This window comes from Pongo abelii, chromosome 4 (genome assembly GCF_028885655.2).
Source record: "Pongo abelii isolate AG06213 chromosome 4, NHGRI_mPonAbe1-v2.0_pri, whole genome shotgun sequence".
In the NCBI taxonomy this organism is placed as follows: Eukaryota; Metazoa; Chordata; class Mammalia; order Primates; family Hominidae; genus Pongo; species Pongo abelii.
The window spans coordinates 11,519,997-11,545,181 of NC_071989.2; the positions used below are offsets into that span (position 1 = coordinate 11,519,997).

Consider the following 25,185-nt stretch of genomic DNA (forward strand, 5'->3'; position numbering starts at 1 on the left):
CACATGATTCCAGCCATCCACGCTTAAAATTCTGAGAACTAAAATGACCATATAATTTGACTCCAGCTCTCAGATGAGATTTTTTTTTTTTTTTTTTGGTGGTGGTTTAAAAGTTCTCAAAGGAGTAGATTTTGCAAATGATCTCATCTTGACCTACATAGGGACATTTCTTATGAGACAAATTAGTTAATCAAGTAGTTATTTTGGGATCAGACAATATCAGAAACATTTGAAATAATGTAAAACTCTACTTTTCGGTACCTGTTAATTTCGCTAACATAATTATATCTCCTACTTAATGATCGAGATGCTAAAACACTTGAAACCTTCCAATCACTGACAAATTCTATTGTATAAATAGTGATATAATACCTCAGTGCCCGAAGGGTAGACAGTGTTTAAAATATTAATAGCTCTTTGTACAATGTGGAATTCACCGTCGCCTCACATAATCCCTGATGACTGGTTACCTTTACCATCACAGCAGTGCACAGTAGGAGAACAAAGAGAACATACAGCGTTCAAATTCGTGCCACGAATGTAGCTGATATTACAAGGGATGAAGAATCAGCTTCTGGTCTTATTTAATTATACATTGCATATGAAATTGTGTTTTGTTTTCTTACATTCTATTTAGATGAGATCCTTGCAAACATTTTCCCATTTTCTTTTCAAGCAAATTTTCTTTGATCAAATTTAATACTCTCTTTGGGGATCAAATAAGTATGGAGGAGAGTAAATGTGCTTGTTATTTTCCATTGTGTGTGTTTGAGAGGGTCTGGGGTAAGAAGAGTGTGTTAGTGGCAAAAACTTGGCAATACAAGTTTTCTCCTGTCTCTTTGTACCATAGTACAAAGTCATATATTCGATGGAGTGTAATAATACACATATATACACATATAGACTATAGCATAACCATTAAATCATTCTTGATCCCCCTCTTTGGCTGTTTTAGACAATAGTATCACTTCCGATAAGTATGAGCAAATTTCAAGTTCCTTATTTTTTTCTTTTTAAGAATGGAACATGACTTTATATTTCAAATGAGACATGATGTGGATCACCTTTCATAAAAATAATGCATCCTCTTTTAAATAACATTGGTTCATAAAATCTTTGGCACTTAAAGCCTTCACAATCCCTCTGGTTTTCTGATGGAACTTTGAAACAACATCAAGATATTTTTTCATCAGTATTTGAAACAACATGAAGATAATTTTTCATCAACATTTTATATTGAATAATATGCCAATTAGCTAGTACAGTTATTTTGGAATCTGTGCAGTTTCTGGAAAAAAAAAAGGTAAGCAAGGAAATAAAAGTGTTTTCATCCAGCCACAACTTCATCATGAAGGGTATAACACAAGTGCAAATGCAATCCCTTTACTTTTAATTTAAGAAACCCAGTCCTGAGAAAACAGTACGTATCAGATGGTAACGTTTCCAATAACCTGGAAAAAAATCATTTATTCTGTCCTAATGGTATTATAGGACTAATCACTGAATATAAGGAAGTCTCTGAGGGGAGATGCATTTAGAGTTTGATTCTGGGTGCCACTAATGTATTGTCCCCATCACTGTTATGGGAGCTGCCAGGCCCAGCGGAGTCAAAGAACAGTGTCTGAGGTCCAAGCGACAGGCAGGCTGAGATACGGGAGAGCCTCTGGAGATGGGGCAAGTGCAGACTAACTGTAAAGCGGAGGAGAAGGAGGTGGGCACTGGGAAGACACTGACAACTGCGGCTAAGGGCTTTACCCTTGGTCCCTCCGAAGGTCACATCTTAATGGTGGGAGCGAGCTATGGTGGAAAAGCAAAGGCCTTTTCAGTTGGGTGGTCACCATTCTACCTGACAATGGGGGGCTGCCCGCTGTGGCTTTCTTGGCTCTTTCTTTTTTGTACAGTCTACCTGGGCATAATGGCTTGCACTGGCCATACTCTCCTCCCCCCTTGAGATAGTAATGCATCCCAAGGGCAAAGAAGGTTAAAGCAGATACAGCGACAGTGCACAGACCTTTGGAAATATCAATAGAATGAAGTAAATAAACACATAAACAAAATATTTAATTTCATGGAAGAAGTTTAGCATTATCTTAAAACAGATAGTTGCATGTCCTCATTATTTGTCTTTCAAAGAGAATGCAGGAATTGCTCTGAAGAACTGTTTTGAGTATGTAGTTAGCAAGTTAAATAACTTTGTATATTCTGAATAGACTCATATAATTATCTCCAGAAACCTACAAATGCTGGCTGTACAGGATCTTCTAATGACAATGTAAAGTCCCTTTTCAAAAGAATTTAAATTAAAAATATGGTTTACTTGCTCCCAGAATATATATGATAGAATAATGAAATCTGTTCATCTTTTATAGAATCAGTTGTGTATTTGATCAGTACTCAATGAAAAGTAACCAGGATTTTCTATCTCATTACTCTATTCATACATCTCAAGCACTGAAAACTAGATGTACTCTGACAAAAGTAATTGCAACAATGAGCAATGTATCAGAATATTACAACACTGACATATCACCTGGCAAGGACAGAACAGTCAAGACAATAGCCAAAACCATGTATGCATTTTAGAATGTTTTTCCATTGCTTACTAGGTTTTAAATCACTGTCATTTACTCATTCCAATTTTAGAGAGCACAGACATATGAATATATGAAACAGGTTAAAATTTTAGGACAATTCTTAATTACTTTATAATGAAAGTACAATTTAAATGTAACTAACTTTCAATTAGCTTTATTAATATTACTGTGCAATGAGGTAGAAAATACAAATTTGCCAAGGATTTAAAAAGCATTTATAGTTTTGGGCTTTAAATTATGTTTTTTTTTTTTCCTCTGGAACTTTTGACTTTTTATCAAGCCTTGCTTGGGCTAGAGGTAAAACGAGGCTGCGGTCCTGAACCTATGGAATCTATGACCTGAAGGATGCGGGTGATATGGAAAGAAATGGTAGAAGAAGAGAAAGAAGCTGGACTCTAACATTTCACCCAGGGAAACAGGCTATTGTCTTTAATGCAATGATTTCCAGAAGACATCTGAACTGTGAACAACAGTGGATCATCATGTCCTTCTTGGCCACAGAGAGCAGAAGCCATGGTCCCATTTGCCTTCAAGACGCCGACCTGAGGGGTCACAGTGACTTCTTTGACCATCTGGCCCTTCTCCATGATGGAACAGTCCTCAGAACGGAGCCCAATGCTTTTCCCAAAATGAATCACCCCTGTGAGCCAGGATGAGAAGGTAAAACCATTTCCTGATACATTGATAATGCTTAAGACAGTCTTCTGTCTTTGTTCTGAACAAAACCCACCAGTCTTAACTGGATAGAGAGAAAATATTCCAAGGGAACTACAAAGTTGATCCCATTAATCCTAAGAAGATACACGAAGCAAGGATCTTGAGTGTAACACCAAATGTCTCAATATGTTTTCACATGTATGAATTGGTTAGAGACTACACAGCAACCTGTGAAAAAAACTGCATGATCTTCATTTTTGTCCTAGCAGTACAGGCAGAGGCAGAGAGAGGTTAAATTGTCAGCCAGTGTCACACACATGGTGACATGAAGAGGCTTGGATCCTTATCTTCCGTCTCCAAGTCCAAAAGTTGTTTTTGTTTAATATCAAAGCACTGTTTCTTTAAGTCATATATACGTGTCAGCAGTTTAAGGTTGAAAAAGTCCTGGGTGAACAGAAATCCACTTGTTTGCAGGAGAAATCTTCATGTCTCAGATTTTGGTGCTTCTCCAGTGAACTGCTCCTTACAGATTTTCCAGGTGCCAGCTAGAGGAAACTCGCTGTCCACTACTCGTGGGACAAAATCAATCTCAGAAGATATAGAGGTTGAAATGTTAATTTTCTGCATAAAAATTCAGACCCACTTATAGGTCATATCAATACAGACACTATATAACACAGACACAATATGGCCAGCTCCTTCTGATCAGATTAACTGAGTATTTTAGAGTTTCCATGATTATGTGCACTTGTTCTGTGTGCATAGTTTTAAAGAGACTTTATCTGGAATTGCTAATATTTGCCTGCTTTAGCTGAACATCTGCTTCAGAATACAGTAGACCTTCAATTAAAGAATATACTTCGTAATAATACAGAAGAGGCCAGAGGTCTACAGTGTGGCATTCCCGAGTTATTCTATAAGTCACAACCACACTAATGGAGTATCTGAACATATGTTGAAAAAAATCCAGGACTGGACGTCCGCAGACCTGGGCTCTAGCCCATCTTCATATTTATATGATCATAGATGATAATGACAAAGATGATGATGACAGTGACAGTAATGACCAGTTAACCTTTTTTGAGCACTTACGAAGTTCCAAGACTGTCCTGAGTAGTTTCCATCTACTAACCCATTGAATTTTAATGACATCTAAGTGAGGAAGGTACAACCATTCCCACTGATGTCGAGGGAACTGAAGGATCCATTAACTGAGACCTCACAATTACTGGTGGGCCTGGGGTTAAAACAAAAACTAGCAGATTGGCTTCAGAATGTGTGTTCTTAAACACACTTCATGATTCTGTCACAACAAATTTTAATCTTTCCAGATTTGAACACCTAAGGAGATAATGGATGTGCAAGTGCTTGGAAAAATTTTAACTGCTATATAAATATCAGTTATTATTATCCGATTATCTAATTGCATAGCCACATGATCTGATAATCATAAAACCTTCACTGGGATATTTTGGTCTTGAAAACCTTATTGCAGGACTGTCCCACACATCATTTATGTTTTCTTTCAACAACCTGCAAGCTTTCATCTTACAAACAAAACATACAAGGCACAGTTCATTAAAATGGCTTGCATGCAATAAAACAACGACAACAAAACTAATGTCAGAGCAAATAGATGAGAAGCTAAAATCTTCTGGCACTTAGAGACAGTTCTCCGTTTCCTCAGCCTGAAATTCTTTTTTCCATCAACCTCAAAACTCATTCTCAAACTTAAACTGCTGCTTAAATGTCACCTCCTAATATTTTAATAGTAAATATTAAGTAAGAATAAAGGAAACAGATGGTAGAATTTATGTACAAAACGGTTACTGGAGATTACAAAATCAATGAGAAAAATTGTTGATTATTTCTAAAATTACTGAACTGATTTAAATAGGTTCAAAGCACTTTGATCAGACTTAACTGCAGAATAAAAATATTCTGTTTAAATTTCACTACTAATGATTTCATTTGTAGCAGCAGTTTCACCTTTATGGGTTCTGGAAGAACTTGCCCATTTACAAATTTACTTAGAGGTAGCTACTGGTGATAAAGTGGTTGTTTTCTCCTGATCTTCATTAGTAACTTATAAAGCTCATTTGGAGGAGTTTCTCTGAGGAGGTCCCCTAAAAATAGTGGCTCAGCGCATCTACCATTCCAAAAATGAACTGAGAGAAAAAGCCCAAGGGGCTTGTTATGCAAGAAAGCTTCAGAGTTGATGTAGTTGTTCTATGGGCAGGTGTGTTTTTAAATTTCATTTCTAAGCCTCTGTCTCCAGAATATCTATTTCTTCTGGTCAGTTGCTTTCAATGTGTAATGCTTTATGTGGAAATTAAAATGTTAATGGTCCCAGGAATATAGAAGTACCTATTTAGTTTTTAAACTGATTTAGACTTAACCAATATTCTTGGCTTAATTAGTATGCTTTTCCAAGTTTGACTACTGTGGATAGATATATATCGGATTGGTCAAGTGTTTGCACTACACAGTAAGTCACTCAACTTCTTTTCTTTTTTTTTAAATTTTATTTTACTTTAAGTTCTGGGATACATGTGCAGAATGTGCAGGTTTGTTACATAGGTATACATGTGCCGTGGTGCTTTCTGCACCCATCAACCCATCATCTAGGTTTTAAGCCCTGCATGCATTAGGTATTTGTCCTGATGTTCTCCCTCCCCTTCCTTCCCATCCTCCAACGGGCCCCACTGTGTGATGTTCCTCTCCCTGTGTCCATGTGTTCTCTTTGTTCAACTCTCACTTACGAGTGGGCACATGCGGTGTTTGGTTTTCTGTTCCTGTGTTAGTTTGCTGAGAATGATGGTTTCCAGCTTCATCCATGTCCCTGCAAAGGACACGAACTCATCCTTTTGTATGGCTGCAAGGTCACTCAATTTCTTTACAACGGTGTAAAATGGAAGACATGAGCAAACTGACATTTATCATAAAAATAACTCTCAAATGTATAACTTTAGTTTGGAATGTGTACCCAAAGAATTTTATCATGAGTGAGATTGCACATGATACTGTAATCATAGAACTGTACTTTTCCTCGCTCACTCCAGTTCCCAACTACACCTTACAAAGTTTTGTCTTTAGATTATTTGCCATTAAAAATTAATGTAGCACAAGGAAAAGAAAAACATTATATATTTCTTCATAGTCTAAAGAGGATCTGATATATTCGTATTTCTCACTATCAGTACTTGCAAAAATAAATAAAACATTAACACAAATCGGTTTCGAAAAAAATAAAATTTAAAAGTGAAACTCAGAAAACACTACAATTTGTGAATGGGAACACAGGGGTTTAAAGAACCAGTCTTTGATTTGCCACACATCACATATTCCCCCCCACCCGCCCCCCATGATCTGCATGGCTTGCTGGTGCATTTCTTTCAGGTCTCTGATTCAATGTCTTCTCACAATAGAGGATTTCCTGGCCCTCGATCATTCTTTATTCTAGTGGTTCTCAAAACTCTTGGTCTCTTAACCCTCAAAATTATAGAGGACTCCAAAGAGCTTTATTTTATCTGGGTATATAGGATGCTAATCACTCAAAATGTTTCCAACAGAAGAATACGCAGCACAGGTTCCCAGAGCTGTCAGGGACATGGCGTTGTTACATGCCACATAGTCTCTGGAAATCTTCAACAACATTCGTATGAGAAAAAGAATGGGAAAGCAAGTATCTCTTAGTATTATTATGAAAACATTTTGACTTTGAAAGTCCCCATCAGGGGCCCCGAAGACCCCGGAATTCCCAAGTATATTTTGAGAAAAGGTGCTCTACTCTACTGTTGACCTGGCTTTGTCCTTCTGCAAAGCCATTATCGATCTGGCCCTCCAGTATTGAAAAGGTTGATTTTGGCCTTTTCTGACTAGAATGTAAATGCCACAAGGACAGAGACCCTTCGTTCCCGCCATTAATAAGTGGTTAATACATACATTTAACAAAATAAATGACTGGAACATCCACCTGTGCCTACAGTGATATAATAAAAACCAGTACATTTAGAGTTGGTTACATCAGTTACTGTTCAAGTGCCTTATTCTTTGATCAGTATCAGTATTCTTTTTTTTTTTTTTTTTTTTTTTTTTTTTTTAGATAGAGTCTGGCTCTATTGCTGGAGCTGGAGTACAGTGAGGCAATCTTGGCTCACTGCAACCTCGGCTTCCCAGGTTCAAGCGATTCTCCTGCCTCAGCCTCCCAAGTAGCTGGGATTACAGGGGTGCTCCACCATGCCCGGCTAGTTTTTGTAGAGATGGGGTTTCACCATGTTGGTCAGGCTGGTCTCAAACTACTGACCTCAAGTAATCTACCTGCCTTGGCCTCCCAAAGTGCTGGGATTGCAGGCATGAGCCACTGTGCCTGGCCAGTATTTGTATGTTTTAACTTTTGGGGGAATCCCTCAATTCATCTTCATAATATGTTACCAGGAGAGTCCTCTCCTTCCTCTGCCTCCCGGGGAAAAGTCTGCTTATTCTAAGGCTTTCTCACTGGGGCTGGCAACCTCTTTGCTTTTTCTCATACCTATGGCGGCTCTGAAACTGTCCTCACTTTCAGCAGCTTTCATCTAATCTTCATATTTGTGTTCTGGGAATCTACAATGCCTTGACAATTTCAAGACCAGGAAATTCCCACCAGGTTCTACATACATGGTGCTTGATCCCAGAAGATCCTTTTAACTCAAGTGGGAATGATGTCTTTAATGAGAAATTTGCATTGTTTTCTCATATTAAGTGTGTGGTTAAAGAGCTCTTCTTACTTGATGTCTTTGCCTATTCCTTAAATTCTTAGGTTTGCCTCTGAGCTGGCAACCTTGTTAGAGAAGGTATAACATGCTTCTGAAACATCTACATGGTATAAGGAAATCTAAGTGAAATCTAAGAAAAAGAAATTAGGCCGGAAGCAGTGGCTCATGCTTGTAATTCCAGCTACTCAGGAGGCTGAGGCAGGAGAATCACTTGAATCCAGGAGATAGAGGTTGCAGTGAGATGAGATTGCACCATTGCACTCCAGCCTGGCGACAGAGCAGGACCCCATTAAAAAAAAAAAAAAAAAAAAGAATTAAACACCAGCTGAGAAACGGGTAGAAATACTTTCTGGAAGGGAGGATAATTACAGCCTCCTGAAGGATTTTATTATTTCCTGTGGGCCACCTATGTGTTTTCCCTCAGCTTTTGCCCTCACCTTCCATTTTTGCTACTGCTAACCTCCCATTAATTTCATACACCCAAGGTAGGGGGGGAAAGTGAGTGTAAGTGAATTTCAAAAGGAATGGTAGCATCAGCCAACTTTAGACCTGGACACCATGACAAACCGCTGGAAAGAACAGTCTTGTTTGTATTTTAAAAACTTGGACCTCCCAGCACTTTGGGAGATGGGCGGGCGGATCACTGGAGGTCAGGAGTTCAACACCAGCCTGACCAACATGGTGAAACCCCGTCTCTACTAAAAATACAAAAATTAGCCAGGCGTAGTGGGGCTCGCCTGTAATCCCAGCTACTTGGGAGGCTGAGGCAGGAGAATCGCTTGAACCTAGGAGGCGGAGGTTACAGTGAGCCGAGATTGCACCACTGCACTCCAGCCTGGGCAACAAAAGCAAAATTCCATCTCATAAATAAATAAATAAACAAAACTGGACCAAAGAGCATATGATAAATTGATTTCACAGGGAATGAACAATTAGGATAGCTCAACTGACTCAGACATGCTTTCAGGATGTGGGGTCTCTAAGGCCAGGTGACAGTTCTTGGGCACATCTGGGATAAGGAAGGTTTTCTATCCTGTTGGGTCTATCGGAGGACCTGGTTTCCACTATGATAGAAAGCAAAACAAAGAAAACAGCCCTTTTTCCCTGACCATGACTTTTATTTTTTGAGCCAATTTGATTAATGGATTTATCATTTTGATTACAATGATTTTCATGAAAAATTTACTCTCCTAAGACCTCTTCTGCATCTTTTGGTGTCATGCTTACCAGGAATTATGAAAACATTCACTTCACAAGGATGCCTCCCACCTTTATTATTATTATTGCATGAGAACATATGGAATTAGGTTTTATAGCTTTTAAATAACCTGATCTCTCAAACATCTCTTGTAAATTAAGTATATTCACAGTAATCAAAATAAAATAAGACTGTAAGTCAACAGTGAATAATATATTTGCCTCTGTTAAACTATATATGATTATTCTATTTTAATTTCACCTGCTTAGAATGGTAACATATATGATTGATTCCTGAGTCTTAAAAATATATTCGGATTTGAAAACTTATAATAATATGTACTTTTTTACCATAACACTCAGAATATATTAGCTCTGAAGATTTTCTTCCTATTGAATAATGGAATTTTCTAAAATATGACAGAATTTCAATTCATTAATATGCTACAGAAAAAATAATTACTATTGCAAAATACAATATTTAAACAAATTAATAATCTGTGGTTAAACATATGAGTTATTTTTTTCCAGGTTATCCTTTCTATTTCTTATTTTGACTGACAATATTTTTGTGAATTACTGGCTAAGATATAATCACCTTTATTTCTGAGTTTGTATCTAAAAGCATGCATAGATTAAAGAAAGTACTTGGTCCTAGGCAGTTCAAGTCACATTATTCATTATGTAGAAAGCTAATGGCCCCAAGCTTCTGTTGGTAAATTATTTTTTGTTGTTTTGTTTTGTTCCACTCAAGCGATAGCAGTCTCTGAAGCAATTCTCCTAGTGACTCAGTGACACATATTTGTTAAAATTGAAATTACACAGCCAGTAGTCACAAAAAAGAGGCAGGGTGGCAAAGGTTGTGCACATGGTTTACCAAGTGTTTCAGATAGCAATGTTAGAAATACACAAAGTGTTGGAAAACACTGGTAACTGTATGACCCAATAAAACCGGCATAGCAGAGCAGTTACTGCTTGTCTTGAGGTCGAGAAGATGCATACGGTGACTCAAATTTTATTTTAATCAGACCTTTGAAAGACAAATAGCAAAAAGCTTTAAATAAAACAAATTAAGAACTATGCGCTCATGGAGCGAGACTGCTTTCCATTTTAGAACTTTTCCAGACTGAGTTTAGACAGTATTTAGCCTTGTTTTAGTCCCTTTTGAGTGAGGATTAAGAGACTGGTTCTCAAGGGCAGAGTGCCAGGTCCAATTTAGCATTAGCTGGTTCATAGCTAATGAATTCATTGATTGAATAATCACTGACTGGCAGAATCTGATGGGCTTTTCCTAATTAGATGAAATCTGTCAATGTGCCACCGCATATCTATTTGCTATGTTTCTACACGTGAGAGGTAATTATGGTGTACGGTTGTTCCACTATCGAGGAGGATGCTGTGCCGATAGTGCTGTACACTCATTCTCTGCTAGTCCTCCACACAGACAAGGATGTCTTGCAGTTTGGCTTCTGGTTGGGTTTGGCCAATGGGAGGCAGGAGAAGGAGATCGGGGGCAGGAGGAAAAAGAGATTATGACATTGATTCCCCCCTTGCTGCCAGATTCTGTTGGGGCTAGTTCCTCAATTTCCCTTAGGGTCTAAGGGTGGTAAGAGCGTCTGTCTTCCACTGCCTGAATACTACAACATGCACTGTTTGTTCCCTTAATCTTGCCCACCTCTTCATAAATAGTCCCTTAATTGAATTCTGTTCAGTTAAACTCTTTTGAATAGAAATCTATATCTCATCTGGAACCTAACTAATATATATACACAGAGCAATTTAGATTTTTATTTTATGATCCTCTGAACACTTAAAATTTGCAATATTTTGATCCCCTAAATGATAGTTATCTACCCAATATGTTAAAATTATTTTCCTAATTTTTACTCAGTTAGTTCAGTTTCAAGGTGACTCTGAAGATGTTAAGGGCAAATGGTTCTTAAGAATAATAATATTCTTTATGTGACTGTGGGTCAGAATCCTTCCGCATAAAACTTTCGAATGGTACTTTTACCACCTGTTTCTTTTCTGTTTTGTTTCTTTTCCTTTCTTCAAAGCAGGATGAAGGAGCTTTCAAAAGAAATTATCAACTAAAATCCTACAAGTCTTCAATAAGATAATTCAGTACGTGACAGTATAAAGTGACTAATCTTTCTGAACAATAAATATTTGGTGGTTACCAAATATATTTGGAGAGACCATACTGGAGCCTTTAACTTCCCTATTATAAACCATTTCTAGGTAATTTTTGAATATATTTTGCAGGCAAACTAAAGTGAAAGCTAAAAAATTTTCTTTCTATTTTCCTTGTATGTAACAGAATTTCTCAACTAAGAAAGCTCAGTACTATTATTTGACTTACAGAAAAAAAAATCATCTATTTATCCCCTCTATTTATCTCTTCTAGCATTTATTTATCTTTGACTATTTTACTTTATATCACTTTATCTCTGCATTACTTTTATCATGTCCATCTTACTAGTTTCTTGCTATTTATTTAGCTCTTTTAAGATTTTCCCCAAATAAGTACAACATTCTTTATTTTGTTTTCTATTTTTAATAATGAAGTTAAGATATCCTCTGAATGTGTTCTTTTCCCCCATACTTCTGTTTTTACTAAAACATGTTCCTGTTTTATTTGCTTGGTAAATACTATGCAATTTCCTTTATTATTTCCATTTGATTCAGTAAATATCCCGAGGTATGTTTCTTAGTTTTAATATTATTACATTTTGCTTACAATTTTATTATTTACTTTTAGTGTTGGTAGATTTTTGTCCAAGAATATGGCCCTCCATACTTCTTAACTTTTATAATTGCCTTTATCTTCTAGTAGCTGGTCAATTTTTATAAATTTTCCTTGGACATATGTAACAAACATATACTATCGTGCAATAAATAAACCCTTTAAAAGTTATTTAATACATGGTTATCTTAATTTGTTATTTCAACATTTTGTGGCTTTCCCTTCTAGCATTCTGTCTGATTCATGAGACGTGCATTCAAATGTTCACAATAATATTTTTCATTAATTTCTTTTATTTTTAGTAACATTTGTTTTAATATTCACATGCTATGCTGTTTGGTGCACACATGTTCATTAGATTTGAGTACGAGCTTAACACAGCTTTATAAGTTAAGACAGCTCACTACATAACTCCCATCTTTGGCCCTGTTAAGTGATTCTGTATTAAATTCCAATTTATCTCACGTTATTCTTCCAATCCCACTCTTTGCGTTGATTATATTTGCAGGCACTACTTTGATTATTCCTTTAATTTCAACACTTATTTCATTAAATGATATGAATAACTCATAACTACTTTATCTTTACTGCAAATTTGAACTTTTATTCTTTTCAGAGGACAATTTAGAATGCTTACATGCAGCATTAGATTGATATACCTATATTATCCCTTCTATTTTAATTTGTTTACTTTTTAACTCATTTTCTGTACTTTCCATTTATTAAATGTTACTCCTTCTCCTAAACTCATAATCAAATATATTATTATATAAAAAATGAGATTTCCACTATCATCTCCCTGTTTCCCAACAAGGCAAACTATTCTGTTGCTGCTTTTCTTACTCACTAATAAGATGAGTGCATGTGTTTCAAATATTAATTAAATGTGTTCTAACTAGAGCTGTCCCTACAAGAGAAATATATTTAATGACTATGAGTAAAAGAGGTAACAATTATACATTTTTCAATATAAAATACAGAGAACAAGGATAATACCAACCAATCTTTCTTCACGAATTGTATTGAGAGGGTGCATATGGGTATAAGTAAATCTGTGTATACACAACAATGTTATCCTAAGAGTAATGGTAGTACAAAGATTATAGAAAAAATGAGCTAATCTGTAAAATAAATGGTTTTCAAGATCAGTTTGCTATCTTATCTTATCCTTATGTCTTCCTTTTGCATGACAAAGCTTAGTGGGTATTGGAGGAAATTTTGTTTTTTAAATTAAGGAATAAAATGCTTCACTGGTTTTTGATGTATTACCAGGATAATACCTATTTTAATGATGAAATTTTTAGTCTTTTGTGGAATTTTATTAAAATAAGTAAAAAGAATTTTATGATTTATTTAAAGGAGGTTCATTTCAACTCCTAAGCCACAACCATTCTGGTTGGAAAATATGTCATTAAGTGGAGAGAAAGTGATCTTTAAATGTTCTATGGAATTAATACAGCAATGCAAGATGGTTAAATACAGAAATGTAAGAATTTATTGCATAGTACCTTAGCATAGTACTAAATAGATAATACTAAGAGTACACCAATTTTTTTCCTATTTTGTCATATAATTGCTGCTTTTTATGATTTCTGCCAACAGTGATCTGTATGAGTAAAGCATTGATAGGTAATTTTTTTTTTTTTTTTTAAGATGGAGTCTCCTTCTGTTGCCCAGGATGGAGTGCAGTGGCGCAATCTCGGCTCACTGCAACCTCTGCCTCCCGGATTCAAGTGATTCTCCTGTCTCAGCCTCTCGAATAGCTGGGACTATAGGCACACGCCACCATGCCTGGCTAGTATTTTGTAGTTTTAGTTTAGATGGGGTGTCACCATATTGGCCAGGCTGGTCTCAAACTCTTGACCTCGTGATCTGCCCACCTCGGTCTCCCAAAGTGCTGGGATTACAGGAGTAAACCACTGTGCCTGGCCAACATTGATAGTTAATTTTAAGGCAGACATTGTGTTGACTATAAAATATATGATTAGTTCATAAAATGCAGTAGTCTAGATATTGAAAAGGATACCAGAGAACAGTGAGAATCACCAGTATGTCAGTAATTAGTGCAAAAACTAGATGCCAACTACTGACTTAAAAGAGTTTATACTCTAATGTGAATTGAGGTGGGATAATGTGGGAAGGGAATAGACGGGATGGAGTGAAGTGGATAAAACAAGTATAAAAATATCCTAAAATTCTCATTTGATATGGCTCATAACAGTAATGATATTAGAAATAATGATGTAATACTCCTATATTTCAACTATCTTCAAGTATAACTGCCACGTGACTTACTTTCACCTGTAGAATAATCCTGTGGGTCAAGTATTCCTGATTCCTGTAGTGACCTAATACAGGAGTCCACCAGCTCGAGACCTGTTGTAAGCTCATCTTCAATATCTTTTTGACCATCTGAAATAAAATATTTTAAAGTGATGAACAAACACATGGTATATTATTCTTAAAGATTTAGGTTATCATTTAATCATGGAAAATATCCTAGTCAAATATATTACCTCTATGAAGTTTTCATTAGCTATTCCATTTTAATTTTTGGTCAACCAACATTAAAGCCAAGGTCAGCAATTTCATGTACCCTTGAAGAGCATAGTTACTACAGAATTGAAAGATTTAACTCTCAATAAATTGTGAGCTATCATAACAACTTCATCTAATTTTACTATCAGGATGTCTTCCTATTACTTTTCTAAGTCTCATTCTAAAGTTCATAAGAAAAGTCATCAGTAGAGATATGTGTAGAAGTGTAAGTGTTCATCAATAAGATAGACATTACCTTGTGACTGCCACTGAAACTGCTCTTCTGCTGAACTGTAAAAAAGAGAATACAGAGATATAATGCATTGATTAGAAAAGAAAAATAAAACCCTAAAATCTAAGACACAAGGCACATTAGGGTAGTAACAGTGGCTCCGTGGCATTTCCTTTCATTTCTTACTGTGAAAAGGGATTCCACTTCGATACAATTTTAATTTTAATCCATTTGCTGTATATCCCTTTTGATTCATGAGTATTAGCATGTTTTAAATGGACATTGTTCAGTAATTTTCAGAAGAGCTCATTTTCTACAAAGCCCAATCTGTTAGACTCATTCTTTATAATAGCTTCTATATACATGCAGTTTTACTCAATTATAGTTAATTTAGAATAGGATCATGTAGACTTTGTAAGGTAGTCTAATAAGGAAATAACTATCCCTTTTTTTATTAGAGAGGTGAAATAAATCTTTGCCTCCCTTTAGCCATATCACATTAAAATTTCCCTTTAGTTGATTATTAAGAGTTTAAGTAATTTAAAAATTATAACACTTTACCACCAAGTAAATATGCATTTCCAAAAGTCTCAATAATACATCTTATAAAATGACCCAGACAGAAAGGGTTGTCCATATACATATGCCAAAGATACTGTATAGAGTGGCTCTGTATAGGTAACAGATTTATTTTGAATGATTTATTAAATACAAAATATATAGTTTCTAAATATGAGCAATTCTTCCATTGTGTAGGCAAACACTTCCTACATGCCCCTTTTTTATATGTAAATAATTGGTGAGAAATCTACATGCTAATTCCTGAAAGACATCATTTTAAGAATGATTTTTGTACACTTATTTCGTGATATTTTACTCTGTTCAAGCAGCTTCTATGAATAGTTCATTAGTTTCACAACAGCACGTGGATTGTAGACCTTTAGTCTGTACCTTAGAGGTGGGTTCTGAACACATTTACGGAGAAAAAGGGAATTCTGGGTATAAATCAATGTTCAGAAAGGCCATGACTGGCGTAAAGGAAAACAAGAGTAGTCCATTAAGAGACATGTGACTGTTGCAGGGTATCTTGCCCCTGAGTCAATCCATATTAGGAAACTGGACAATGGTTTTACAATGATGAGAGCTGTAGACAATATTGATATACGAAACGATAATATTTCAAATTCAGTCCAATGCAACTCTTTCTTGCACAAAAAGATGACATTATATAACAGTAACATCTAACTACAAAGTTTAGCCCTTAAAATAGAAATGTAATCCTGAAATCATTTTAAAAATGATTTTAAAAATTATAAAAACCTTTTAAAAATTATGGGACAGGTTTACTTAGTAAGTGGAATTTAATATAAAGTAGCCCCATCTTATCATTCAAGAATCACCAATTCAAAAATCTGAACCATAGTTGTCCTGGCTATTTTAATCCTCTAAGAAGTCTATGGATCGTTACTTTTCCAGAATGTGAATATCAAACTACTAGTGTTTAAAGATCAATCCCATTGGTTATTTGCAGAAGCTAGACTAGAACTCAGGCATATGGGTTCTGAGTAACTCCAAATGCTTACTTGTGTCAGAATCACCTGTAGCACTTCTTAAGTATATGTATTTTGGGGCCCTACTAGAAACCTACAAGATGAAAAAGTCTACGGATTAGGCTGGGAGCCTGCATGGCATAACAAGCTTCCATGATGATCCCTGAGTGCTTCTAACTTTGAAAAACACTAGATACTATTTTCATTAATCATCCATTATTAATTTAGGGCTCCCCACAACTTCAATCTTCTATATTTTAAGGCTGGACAAATTCTCAAGGTGGTATAATATTTTAAGTGTTTACATGCCATGGATTTATACACAGATAAAAATACTTCCATATTGATAGTGGGTTGAACAGAGGGCCCCCCTCTCTCAAAAGATATGTCCTCATCAAAACCCTAAGACATGTGAATGGTAACATACTTGGGAAAAGTGTTTTTGCAGGTGTAATTAAGTTAATAATCTTCAGATAAGGTCATCCTGGATCATCTAGGTGGGCCCTAAATCCAATGACACATGTGCTTATAAGAGATAGAAGAGAGACAAAAATGGAGAAGGGCAGACCATGTGAAAATGGGGGCAGAGACTGGAGTGATGCAGGCACAAGTCAAGGAATGCCTGAAGTCATCAGAACCTGAAAGAGGGAGGGAAGGAAACTCCACCCTGGAGTCTTTGTAGAGAACACAGCCCTGCTGACACCTTGATTTTGAACTTTTGGTCTCCAAAACCATGAGAGAATAAATTTCTATTGTTTTAAGTCACCCGGTTGTGGTAATTTGTTATGACAGCGCCAGGAAACAGATACAATGAAAAAGTTCTCATGTTATGTCCTCCAGGATTTGCTATCACTATACTACTACATTCGTTCACCAGTACAGCTATTTACTAAGTGCTTCCTGTATACCAAGGCCCAGTTAATTCACAACCATCACAAATCTCTTCTTTATAGATGGGGAATAACAGATTTAGTAATGTTGAAAAACTTGGCCAAACAGCTCCTAAGGATCCCAGCAGGGATTTAAACTGATGTGTGAACTCCTAAACTCAAATTCTTTTTTTCAAACCTTTATTTCCGGGATCCATACGAAGGTTTGTTACACAGGTAAACTCATGTCATGGGGATTTGTTGTACAGATTATTTCATCACCCAGGAATTAAGCCCAGAACCCAATAGTTATCTTTTCTGCTTCTCCACCTCCTCCCACCCTCCACTCTCAAATAGACCCCATTGTCTGTTGTTTCCTTCTCTGTGTTCATAAGTTCTCATCATTTAGCTCCCACTTGTAAGTGAGAACATGCAGTCTTTGGTTTTCTGTCTCTGCATTAGTTTGCTAAGGATAATGGCCTCCAGCTCTATCATGTTCCTGCAAAGGACATGATCTCATTCTTTTTCATGGCTGCATAGTATTCTACGGTGTATCTGTACCACATCTTCTTTAATCAACCTATCATTGATGGGCATTTAGGTTGATTCCATGTCTTTGCTATTGTAAATAGTGCTGCAATGAACATTTGTGTGCATGTGTCTTTATGGTAAAATAATTCATATTCCTCTGTAATGGGATTGTTGGGTTGAATGGTAGTTCTGCTTTTAGGTCTTTGAGGAATCATCATACTGCTTTCTACAATGGTTGCACAAATTTATATTCCCACCAACAGTGTGTAAGTGTTCACTTTTCTCCTCAACCTCTCCAGCATCTATTATTTTTTGACTTTTTAATAACAGCCATTCTTTCAAAATCAAAAGTCATGGAGGGGCTAGGCATGGTGACTCATGCCTCTAACCCTGGCTCATGCTTATAATCCCAGTGATTTGGGAGGCTGAAGCAGGGGGATGGTTTGAGTCCAGGAGTTCCAGACTAGCTTGGGCAACATAGCAAGACCTCATCTCTACAAAATCTTTTTAAAAATTAGCAAGGTTTGTTGGTGCATGCCTCTATTTCTAGCTCATTGGGAGGTCAACGTGGGAAGATTCTTTGAGTCCAGGAGTTTGAGGCTGCAGTGAGCTGAGATTGCGCCACTGTCCCTCATGCACCCCAGCCTAGGCAACAGAGTAAGACCCCTGCCTCTAAAAAATTAAAAAATAATTTTTAAAAATTCGTGCAAGGAAACATGCTTAGGTTACCACCCATTTTAAGTGATATGAGTGAGGGTGTCAATGGAAGTCATTCCCAGTGCCCAGTAAAGTCCAGCACTCCTCTCCTTGCAGGCACTTTGAGGAACACACTCTGCTTAGCTCCCTTGTACATAGATGGGGTCACAAAAGCCTATGAGAGGAAGTGACAAGTGCCACTTTATGCCCAAGTACAGACGAATAAGCATGAGGTCTTTATGCTTTCTCTCTCTCTTAAGCCCCGTGTTGAGATGCATGCCTGAGTAACTATGTGGAATGGAGACTTCTGCCAACCCACAGAGAACACAGAGCACCAGTGAGAAACAAACCATTGTTGTGTTAAAACTCTGTAATTAGAGGGCTGTTTGATCCCAAAGAATAAATGTCATACTGACCGATACAAAAAGGTGAATTCCTAAGGCATTTCTTGCCCTTGATCTTCAATTTCTGCAGTACAGAGTCGGAAGAAAATGTCCGGGGTAACCCTAGTACAAATAAGGTGGTGCCGATTTTATGTGCAGGTGTTGATTTTATGTTTAGGACTACACATCATGCTATTAGATATTTATTTTTCTGTTCATCTCTTTCAAATGTGTTTCAATTTTATGACGCAACAGAAAAAAGAAGAAATTCTTTTTATTATAATTTAAAAAATATAATTGGAAGTGAATATAAAACTCTTTCCAAAGCACAGGCAACTTCCTTTTGGGCAGACACAAAGCATTAATCACTTCAATGGTTTCCCTGATTTCTTTGGCACAGTTAAAATGCATTAAAAGTATGACTGATCACAGAGAACGGAAGTCCCAAGAGAAAGCTGGTTTGGATTTTATTTCCTTTAAGTGCACACTTTAATCTCTTAGCTAGGAGATTTTATGCAATTGCCTATTTTATGTATTTGATTCCTTGTTTTAAAAATTGCTCTAAGGTAGATGCTTTTTAAAAAACAAACAAACTATCTATTTATTCAATAAAGATGGATTATGCCTGGGTCTCAGACACTCTCATATCAGGTGTCTAGGAATTACCTGTAGTAAATTTTCTCTCAATTATATAATTCAATTTAATATAATAGAAACGCCATTTTTGAAGGTGTTATAACTTAAATGCATGTTCAACTTCAGGAAATAAAGTGTGCTTTTACTGCTGAAATGCTAGTTTATGAAATAGAAATCACCTCTAAAGAAATAAATGTAAAAAAACTATAGACATAATTTTGATCAGTCCATATGTGTTTGAATATACCTAAATATAAGATCCAGAACCTAGTGACTGTGAGAAAAACATGTATTTAAGACAAAGACAACCATAAATAACACTTAGCCTTTAAATACATAAAGACATCAGTGATGCTAGGAAAGAAATTTTGAAACAATATATTGAAAGCAAAAATCCTAATAGCTAATATTTATATAGGTCTCATTTGGTAGCAGACAATAGTCTAACTGATTTATAGTTAATCTTCATATTAAAACTTTTGAGAGAGGTAATATTTTCCCATTTTAGAGGTAATAAAACCAAGGTAAAAAGATGCCAGGGAAGTTGCTGGAGGTCCCTCAGCCAGTTAGTAGAGAAGCCAGGGTTATGACCTTGGTTTTCTGGTTCCAGAGTCTACAGAAATGTGTGAACCACTATTCCGGTCATACATTTGGCTACATCAAAAGTAAAACCTTATGTGACTAAAAAACTCCTACCAGGAACCAAGTTGTAAAACAAGCCACATCCTGGGAGAAAATATTTGCAAGGCATATAACGTGCAAAGGCTTACTTTCCAGAATATACAATGAACTCCAACAAATTAATAAGATAGAGATTTAAAATCAAACAGAAGAGAGCTCATCAGACATGTATAGCTGGTGCATAGCAAAAGAACAAAAAAAAAGTATGGCCACTGAACACATTAAAAGTATTTGAGGAATAAAAATTAAACACAAGATACCTCCTCATACACCACAAACTGTCCAAAAATTTGAAAGTCTGACAATATTAAGTGTGGGGGAAGAAATGGGGAAGTAATTCTCATACACTGTAGGTGGGAAAGTAAATTAGTGAAACACACAGGTGACTTGTGGGATAGTACCTGGTAATTTTGTACATATAATACCTAATCACCCAGGAATTTTGCTTCTATGTAGAGACTCCAGGAAAACATTTGCATCTTTGTCCAGGAGACTTGTACAAGATTGTTCATGCCTACATTGTTGTAATAGCAAGACAATGGAAACAGCCTATGTGTTCCAGCAATAGAAAAATAAACAAATATAATAATATGATTACATATCATATATGAGGGGTCTTCAAAAAGTTTATGGAAATGCGTATTATGAAAAATTTATTTGTGGATTTCAAATATTTGTTGCACCCAAATAAGCTGATATTAACTTGTTATAACATGTCTGAACATGATCTAGTTTGACGCACTAACGAGGGTAAGACATCAGTTTGAAAAGAGCTCTTTTGGGCCGGGCATGGTGGCTCACTCCTATAATCCCAGCACTTTGGGAGGCTGAGGTGGGTGGATCACCTGAGGTTGGGAGTTCGAGGCCAGCCTTACCATCATGGAGAAACCCTGTCTCTACTAAAAATACAAAAGTAGCTGGGCGTGGTGGCGCATGCCTATAATCCCAGCTACTTGGGAGGCTGAGGCAGGAGAATCGCTTCAACTTAGGAGGCAGAGATTGCAGTGAGCCAAGATCAGGCCATTGCACTCCAGCCTGGGCAACAAGAGTGAAACTCCGTCTCAAAAAAAAAAAAAAAAAAAAAAAAAGAAAAGAAAGAAAAGAGCTCTTGTTAGAGCAATATGAATTCTGCTAAAATTGAAGCAAGAATAAATATCAAATTTACAGGAAGCTTGGTTGGAAGAATGGCAAAATCATTGATGCCTTACAAAAAGTTTATGGGAATAAAGCCACCAGAGAAATCAGCATGTTACAAATGGATAACTTGTTTTAAGAAGGGACAAGATGATGACGAAGATGAAGCCTGCAGTGGCAGACCATCCACATCAATTTGTAGGGGGCAGGGTCGCGCCTGGTTACTACTTGGATATTGGGAGAAATAGAGTTTATTCTTTACTTTTATCTTTTAATTCCATTTCTCCATAAACTTTTTGAAATCCCCTCATATGAACACTTATGGAATAAATACTATTTGGCAGGTAAACTACATTAGCCAGATACATATGTAGTTCTTAAAAACAAAATACAGAGAAAAAAATGGAAGATGTCAATAAGATATGTATTGCAGGATGCCAATTATGTGAATTTTAGAAACACTGAATAAACAATATTGTTTATAAATATACACATTAATACATATACATGCATCTCTCTATATATAGATATCTATATATAGATATCTATCTATCTATCTATCTATCTATATATATATAGAGAGAATAAAAACATATGAACTGAAAAGGTATCAAATTCAAGATGGTAGTGGTGGCTCTACAGGGGGTCAGGAGGGTGAAGAAAATGATTCTAAGGAAGGATAACTTCCCTCCCTCTTTTATTCCAATGTTTTATTTATGAAAAATGACAAAATGACCTGAAGTTATTATGACAAAATGTTAACATTATTTTAAAAATATCTTTGATACTTGGAAGAGAAAAAATTCCCCATGATTCCTACACTTAGAAATATGCTTAGTTAAATGTTTAGATAAACCTTTGTGATTGCAGCCTTTATAATATTCTTAGCATTGTTAGACTCACTCCCAGTTTAAACTCAAATGATGTCAAACAATTCTGAAATATATAATTACGAATAATAGTGGCAACAACTGTTTAGAGATATATTAACTTCTTTTTCCATTTCATATGTGAGACAATTGACAGTGTCATTTTTACAATGTTGCAAGTTTGATTTAGTTTGAACATTTCAAGTAAGCAACCAATAACTTTCAAGTTCACAGGGCATGAAATAGGAAGCACACTGGTGTAAACCCAAAGATAACCTTTGAGTTCCTCGAGAAGTGATTTCCACCTCATCATTCCAATATCATAGCCTGAGTAACTATCTGCAGGCCATTTCTAATAAAAATATATATATGAAAGTTCAAAGCATTTTTCTTAATGCCAGGAAAAGAGACAAAGCAAACCATTACTAGAGATATTCCATGTTACGAACCTGCTCAAATATACTCTTATTGTCTTTTTCAATTTTTTGATGCTCAAAGCATCAATCTCCACATTGTATCATGTGGTGTATTATTGCTCACAATATCTTTTGAAATGAAATAAAGGTACAGAACTATGAGTTTTTTTGTTAGTCTGCTTTTGAGTTAAGCAATGTACCTAAAACATAAGCCAGAGAAACTACTGGGAAATAAATTGCTTCAAAACTGACCTTTGGCCGGGCGTGGTGGCTCACGCCTGTAATCCCAGCACTTTGAGAGGCCAAGACAGGCGATCACAAGATCAGGAGTTTGAGATCAGCCTGGCCAACACAGTGAAACCCCATCTCTGCTAAAAATACAAAAAATTAGCTGGATGTGGTGTCAGGTGCCTGTAATCCCAGCTACTTGGGAGGCTGAGGCAGGAGAATTGCTTCAACCAGGGAGGTGGAGGTTGCAGTGAGCCGAGATGGCGCCACTGCACTCCAGCCCAGGTGACAGTGCAAGACTTCATGTCAAAAAACAAGAACAAAAACAAAAAAACTGACATTTGATTCTAACCTATAGGAACAAAGACCTTTATATTGATGATGTCCATATGACCTGACCTTGTATTTGGACAGCAAAACATTTTTAGTACATGTTTTGCATGCAGCCCCTCACAAGAATAGCCATGGGTTACAAAATAAAATACCCTTAGTCGAAAGCCTCAAGTACTGTGAAAATGTAACATATTTAGTTAAAAATGGTGAGGAGTGATCCCCCACTGAGCTCGGCTTTAGACCGCTGTTGCCCTTTTCCATTAGTGCACTATGTCCAGAATCACTGGTTTGGGTTGCCGAATAACTCCACTCTCCGCAGAACGTTTTGTGGAACTGATTTCCCTTTGGTTGGCTGCCTGTAGTCTCCATGCTTGTCTGTGATATAATCCCAAACGAATGTCCTCATATCTCTGCCATGCAATTAGAATGCCGTTTTTCTTTCTTAGATGATACATCTTCTTTTTGCTTTAACTATTGCCATCAAAAATACAACTTGACGGCTATTATGAACATTTTTACAGGCTACAATGGATAGCTACAGAATCTCAAAGCCTGGTATATCTTGAGGAAGTAAGGAACTGCTTCCTCTTTTATAACAACCCAGTGTCATGCCTACGTGACCTAGGTAAATTTCCACCCCACCTTAACTCTGCTTACCTTTAGGAAACTAGATCCCTGAGGTCAGAAGCTCCCCCTTCTGACCAAACTGGCTAAGACTAGCGAGAACCAATACAGCAGCTTGTCTGACCTCTGAAGAACCTCTAACTTCATTATAATCTGATTTCCATGCTAAATGATGCTCCCACTAGCACCATGACAGTTGGCAATCACCATGACAACAACTGGAGGAAACCATAAAAGGACAAAAGGAAAGTGGTAGCTCCAGTTCTGAGAAGTTCCTTGCCCATTCCCAGAGAAGACATGAATATTCTTCCCCGTGCTTTTCATGCCCAACCCCTTCATTCGAGATACCCTACATCTGTGACTTTCCAGCTGTCACCCCAATCACACACCCACTTCTTGATTTCATGGCCACTGAATACAGCTTGCTCTGCTTGACGCTTACTTTTGGTTTTGCATATTGGCTTCGAGGCACCAAACAGGAAAACACCCCACTTTGAGGGGACTGGCTTTGTTAGTAACATCATGTTGTTCAAATGGCTTATATGGCTTATTGACTATGGCTTACTCTAATCTATTTCATCACTTGGAGTATGCTGTGGTCCACTGGGGGAGGGCCAAAATGGGGCCAATATGGGGAAATGGGAACAGTGGACATTAAGAAAATACCCAGGCATGGCGGTGTCTGCATCTAAGCAGCCAGACACAACCAGTCCTAGAGAAAATGGTGACACAGTCACCACAAACTCTTGGTGAGTACTCACTGTGGCTCTGTGGATAACAGAGAGGTGCAGCGCCAGCTGTCTATGAGTTTGCAGTCAGGTAGGGGCACAAGTAGGTAAACACACAGAACTGGGGGGGTGGGTTGCTGCCTAAGGGGATGTGATCAAGGTGCTTCTGCCTTACACTCTCTAAGTCTCTGTTTCCTCATTTGTAAAATAGGGATATCACTAGAATTTTTCCCATAGTGATTGTACAAAAGTTAAGGGTATAAAATACAAAAAATCCATAGAACATTTCCAGGAACATAGGATGCAGGACTGCCCCCACACTCCAGCCGCCCAACAAAAGTTAAGCTATCATTACCACATAGAGAAGAACAGAGGCCTGCGAGAGTGCAGCTAATTCACAGAACTGAAAGACGAACATAGGCCCACCATATGGCATTCAACTTGTCTATACCTGGGGAACAATAAATATTATCAAAAATATAAGTTACAGGCTCTGCAGAATTTATATTGTCTATCTTTTTTTCCCCCACACTAAAATGGAGAAGAAACAAAGCAGCCTGTGATTTATAAAAAAAGATGATTTGCTTTAAAACAGTAAGTTTTTAAATCAGTGCTGCTCAGGATGTCTTTCCTGGCAACTGCCACCATTCTTGCCATAGTAAAAGCCATAAAGACCATTTGCTATTTTCAAGACCACAGGAGAAAATAAATTAGAACTAAATTGCCACTATTAATTTCTTTTTAGTTTGAGGCAGGGGAAATTCATATTCTTAAGCTAATTTTGGTGGC

At 36.8% G+C, this 25,185-nt stretch overlaps 1 protein-coding gene across 5 annotated transcripts in view; it reads right to left on the reverse strand.

The window, feature by feature from the left end:
* Nucleotides 1–25,185, reverse strand: part of CTNND2 (catenin delta 2) — a 948,913-nt gene that overhangs the window by 434,766 nt on the left and 488,962 nt on the right. For all 5 annotated transcript variants that reach the window (XM_024247287.3, XM_054555411.2, XM_054555413.2 and 2 more), the window contains 2 exons: nt 14,743–14,777; nt 14,244–14,360 (listed from right to left, as the gene is read on the reverse strand). In XM_024247287.3, the coding sequence (XP_024103055.1) occupies nt 14,244–14,360; nt 14,743–14,777 (152 nt within the window). The remainder of the gene's footprint in view (nt 1–14,243; nt 14,361–14,742; nt 14,778–25,185) is intronic.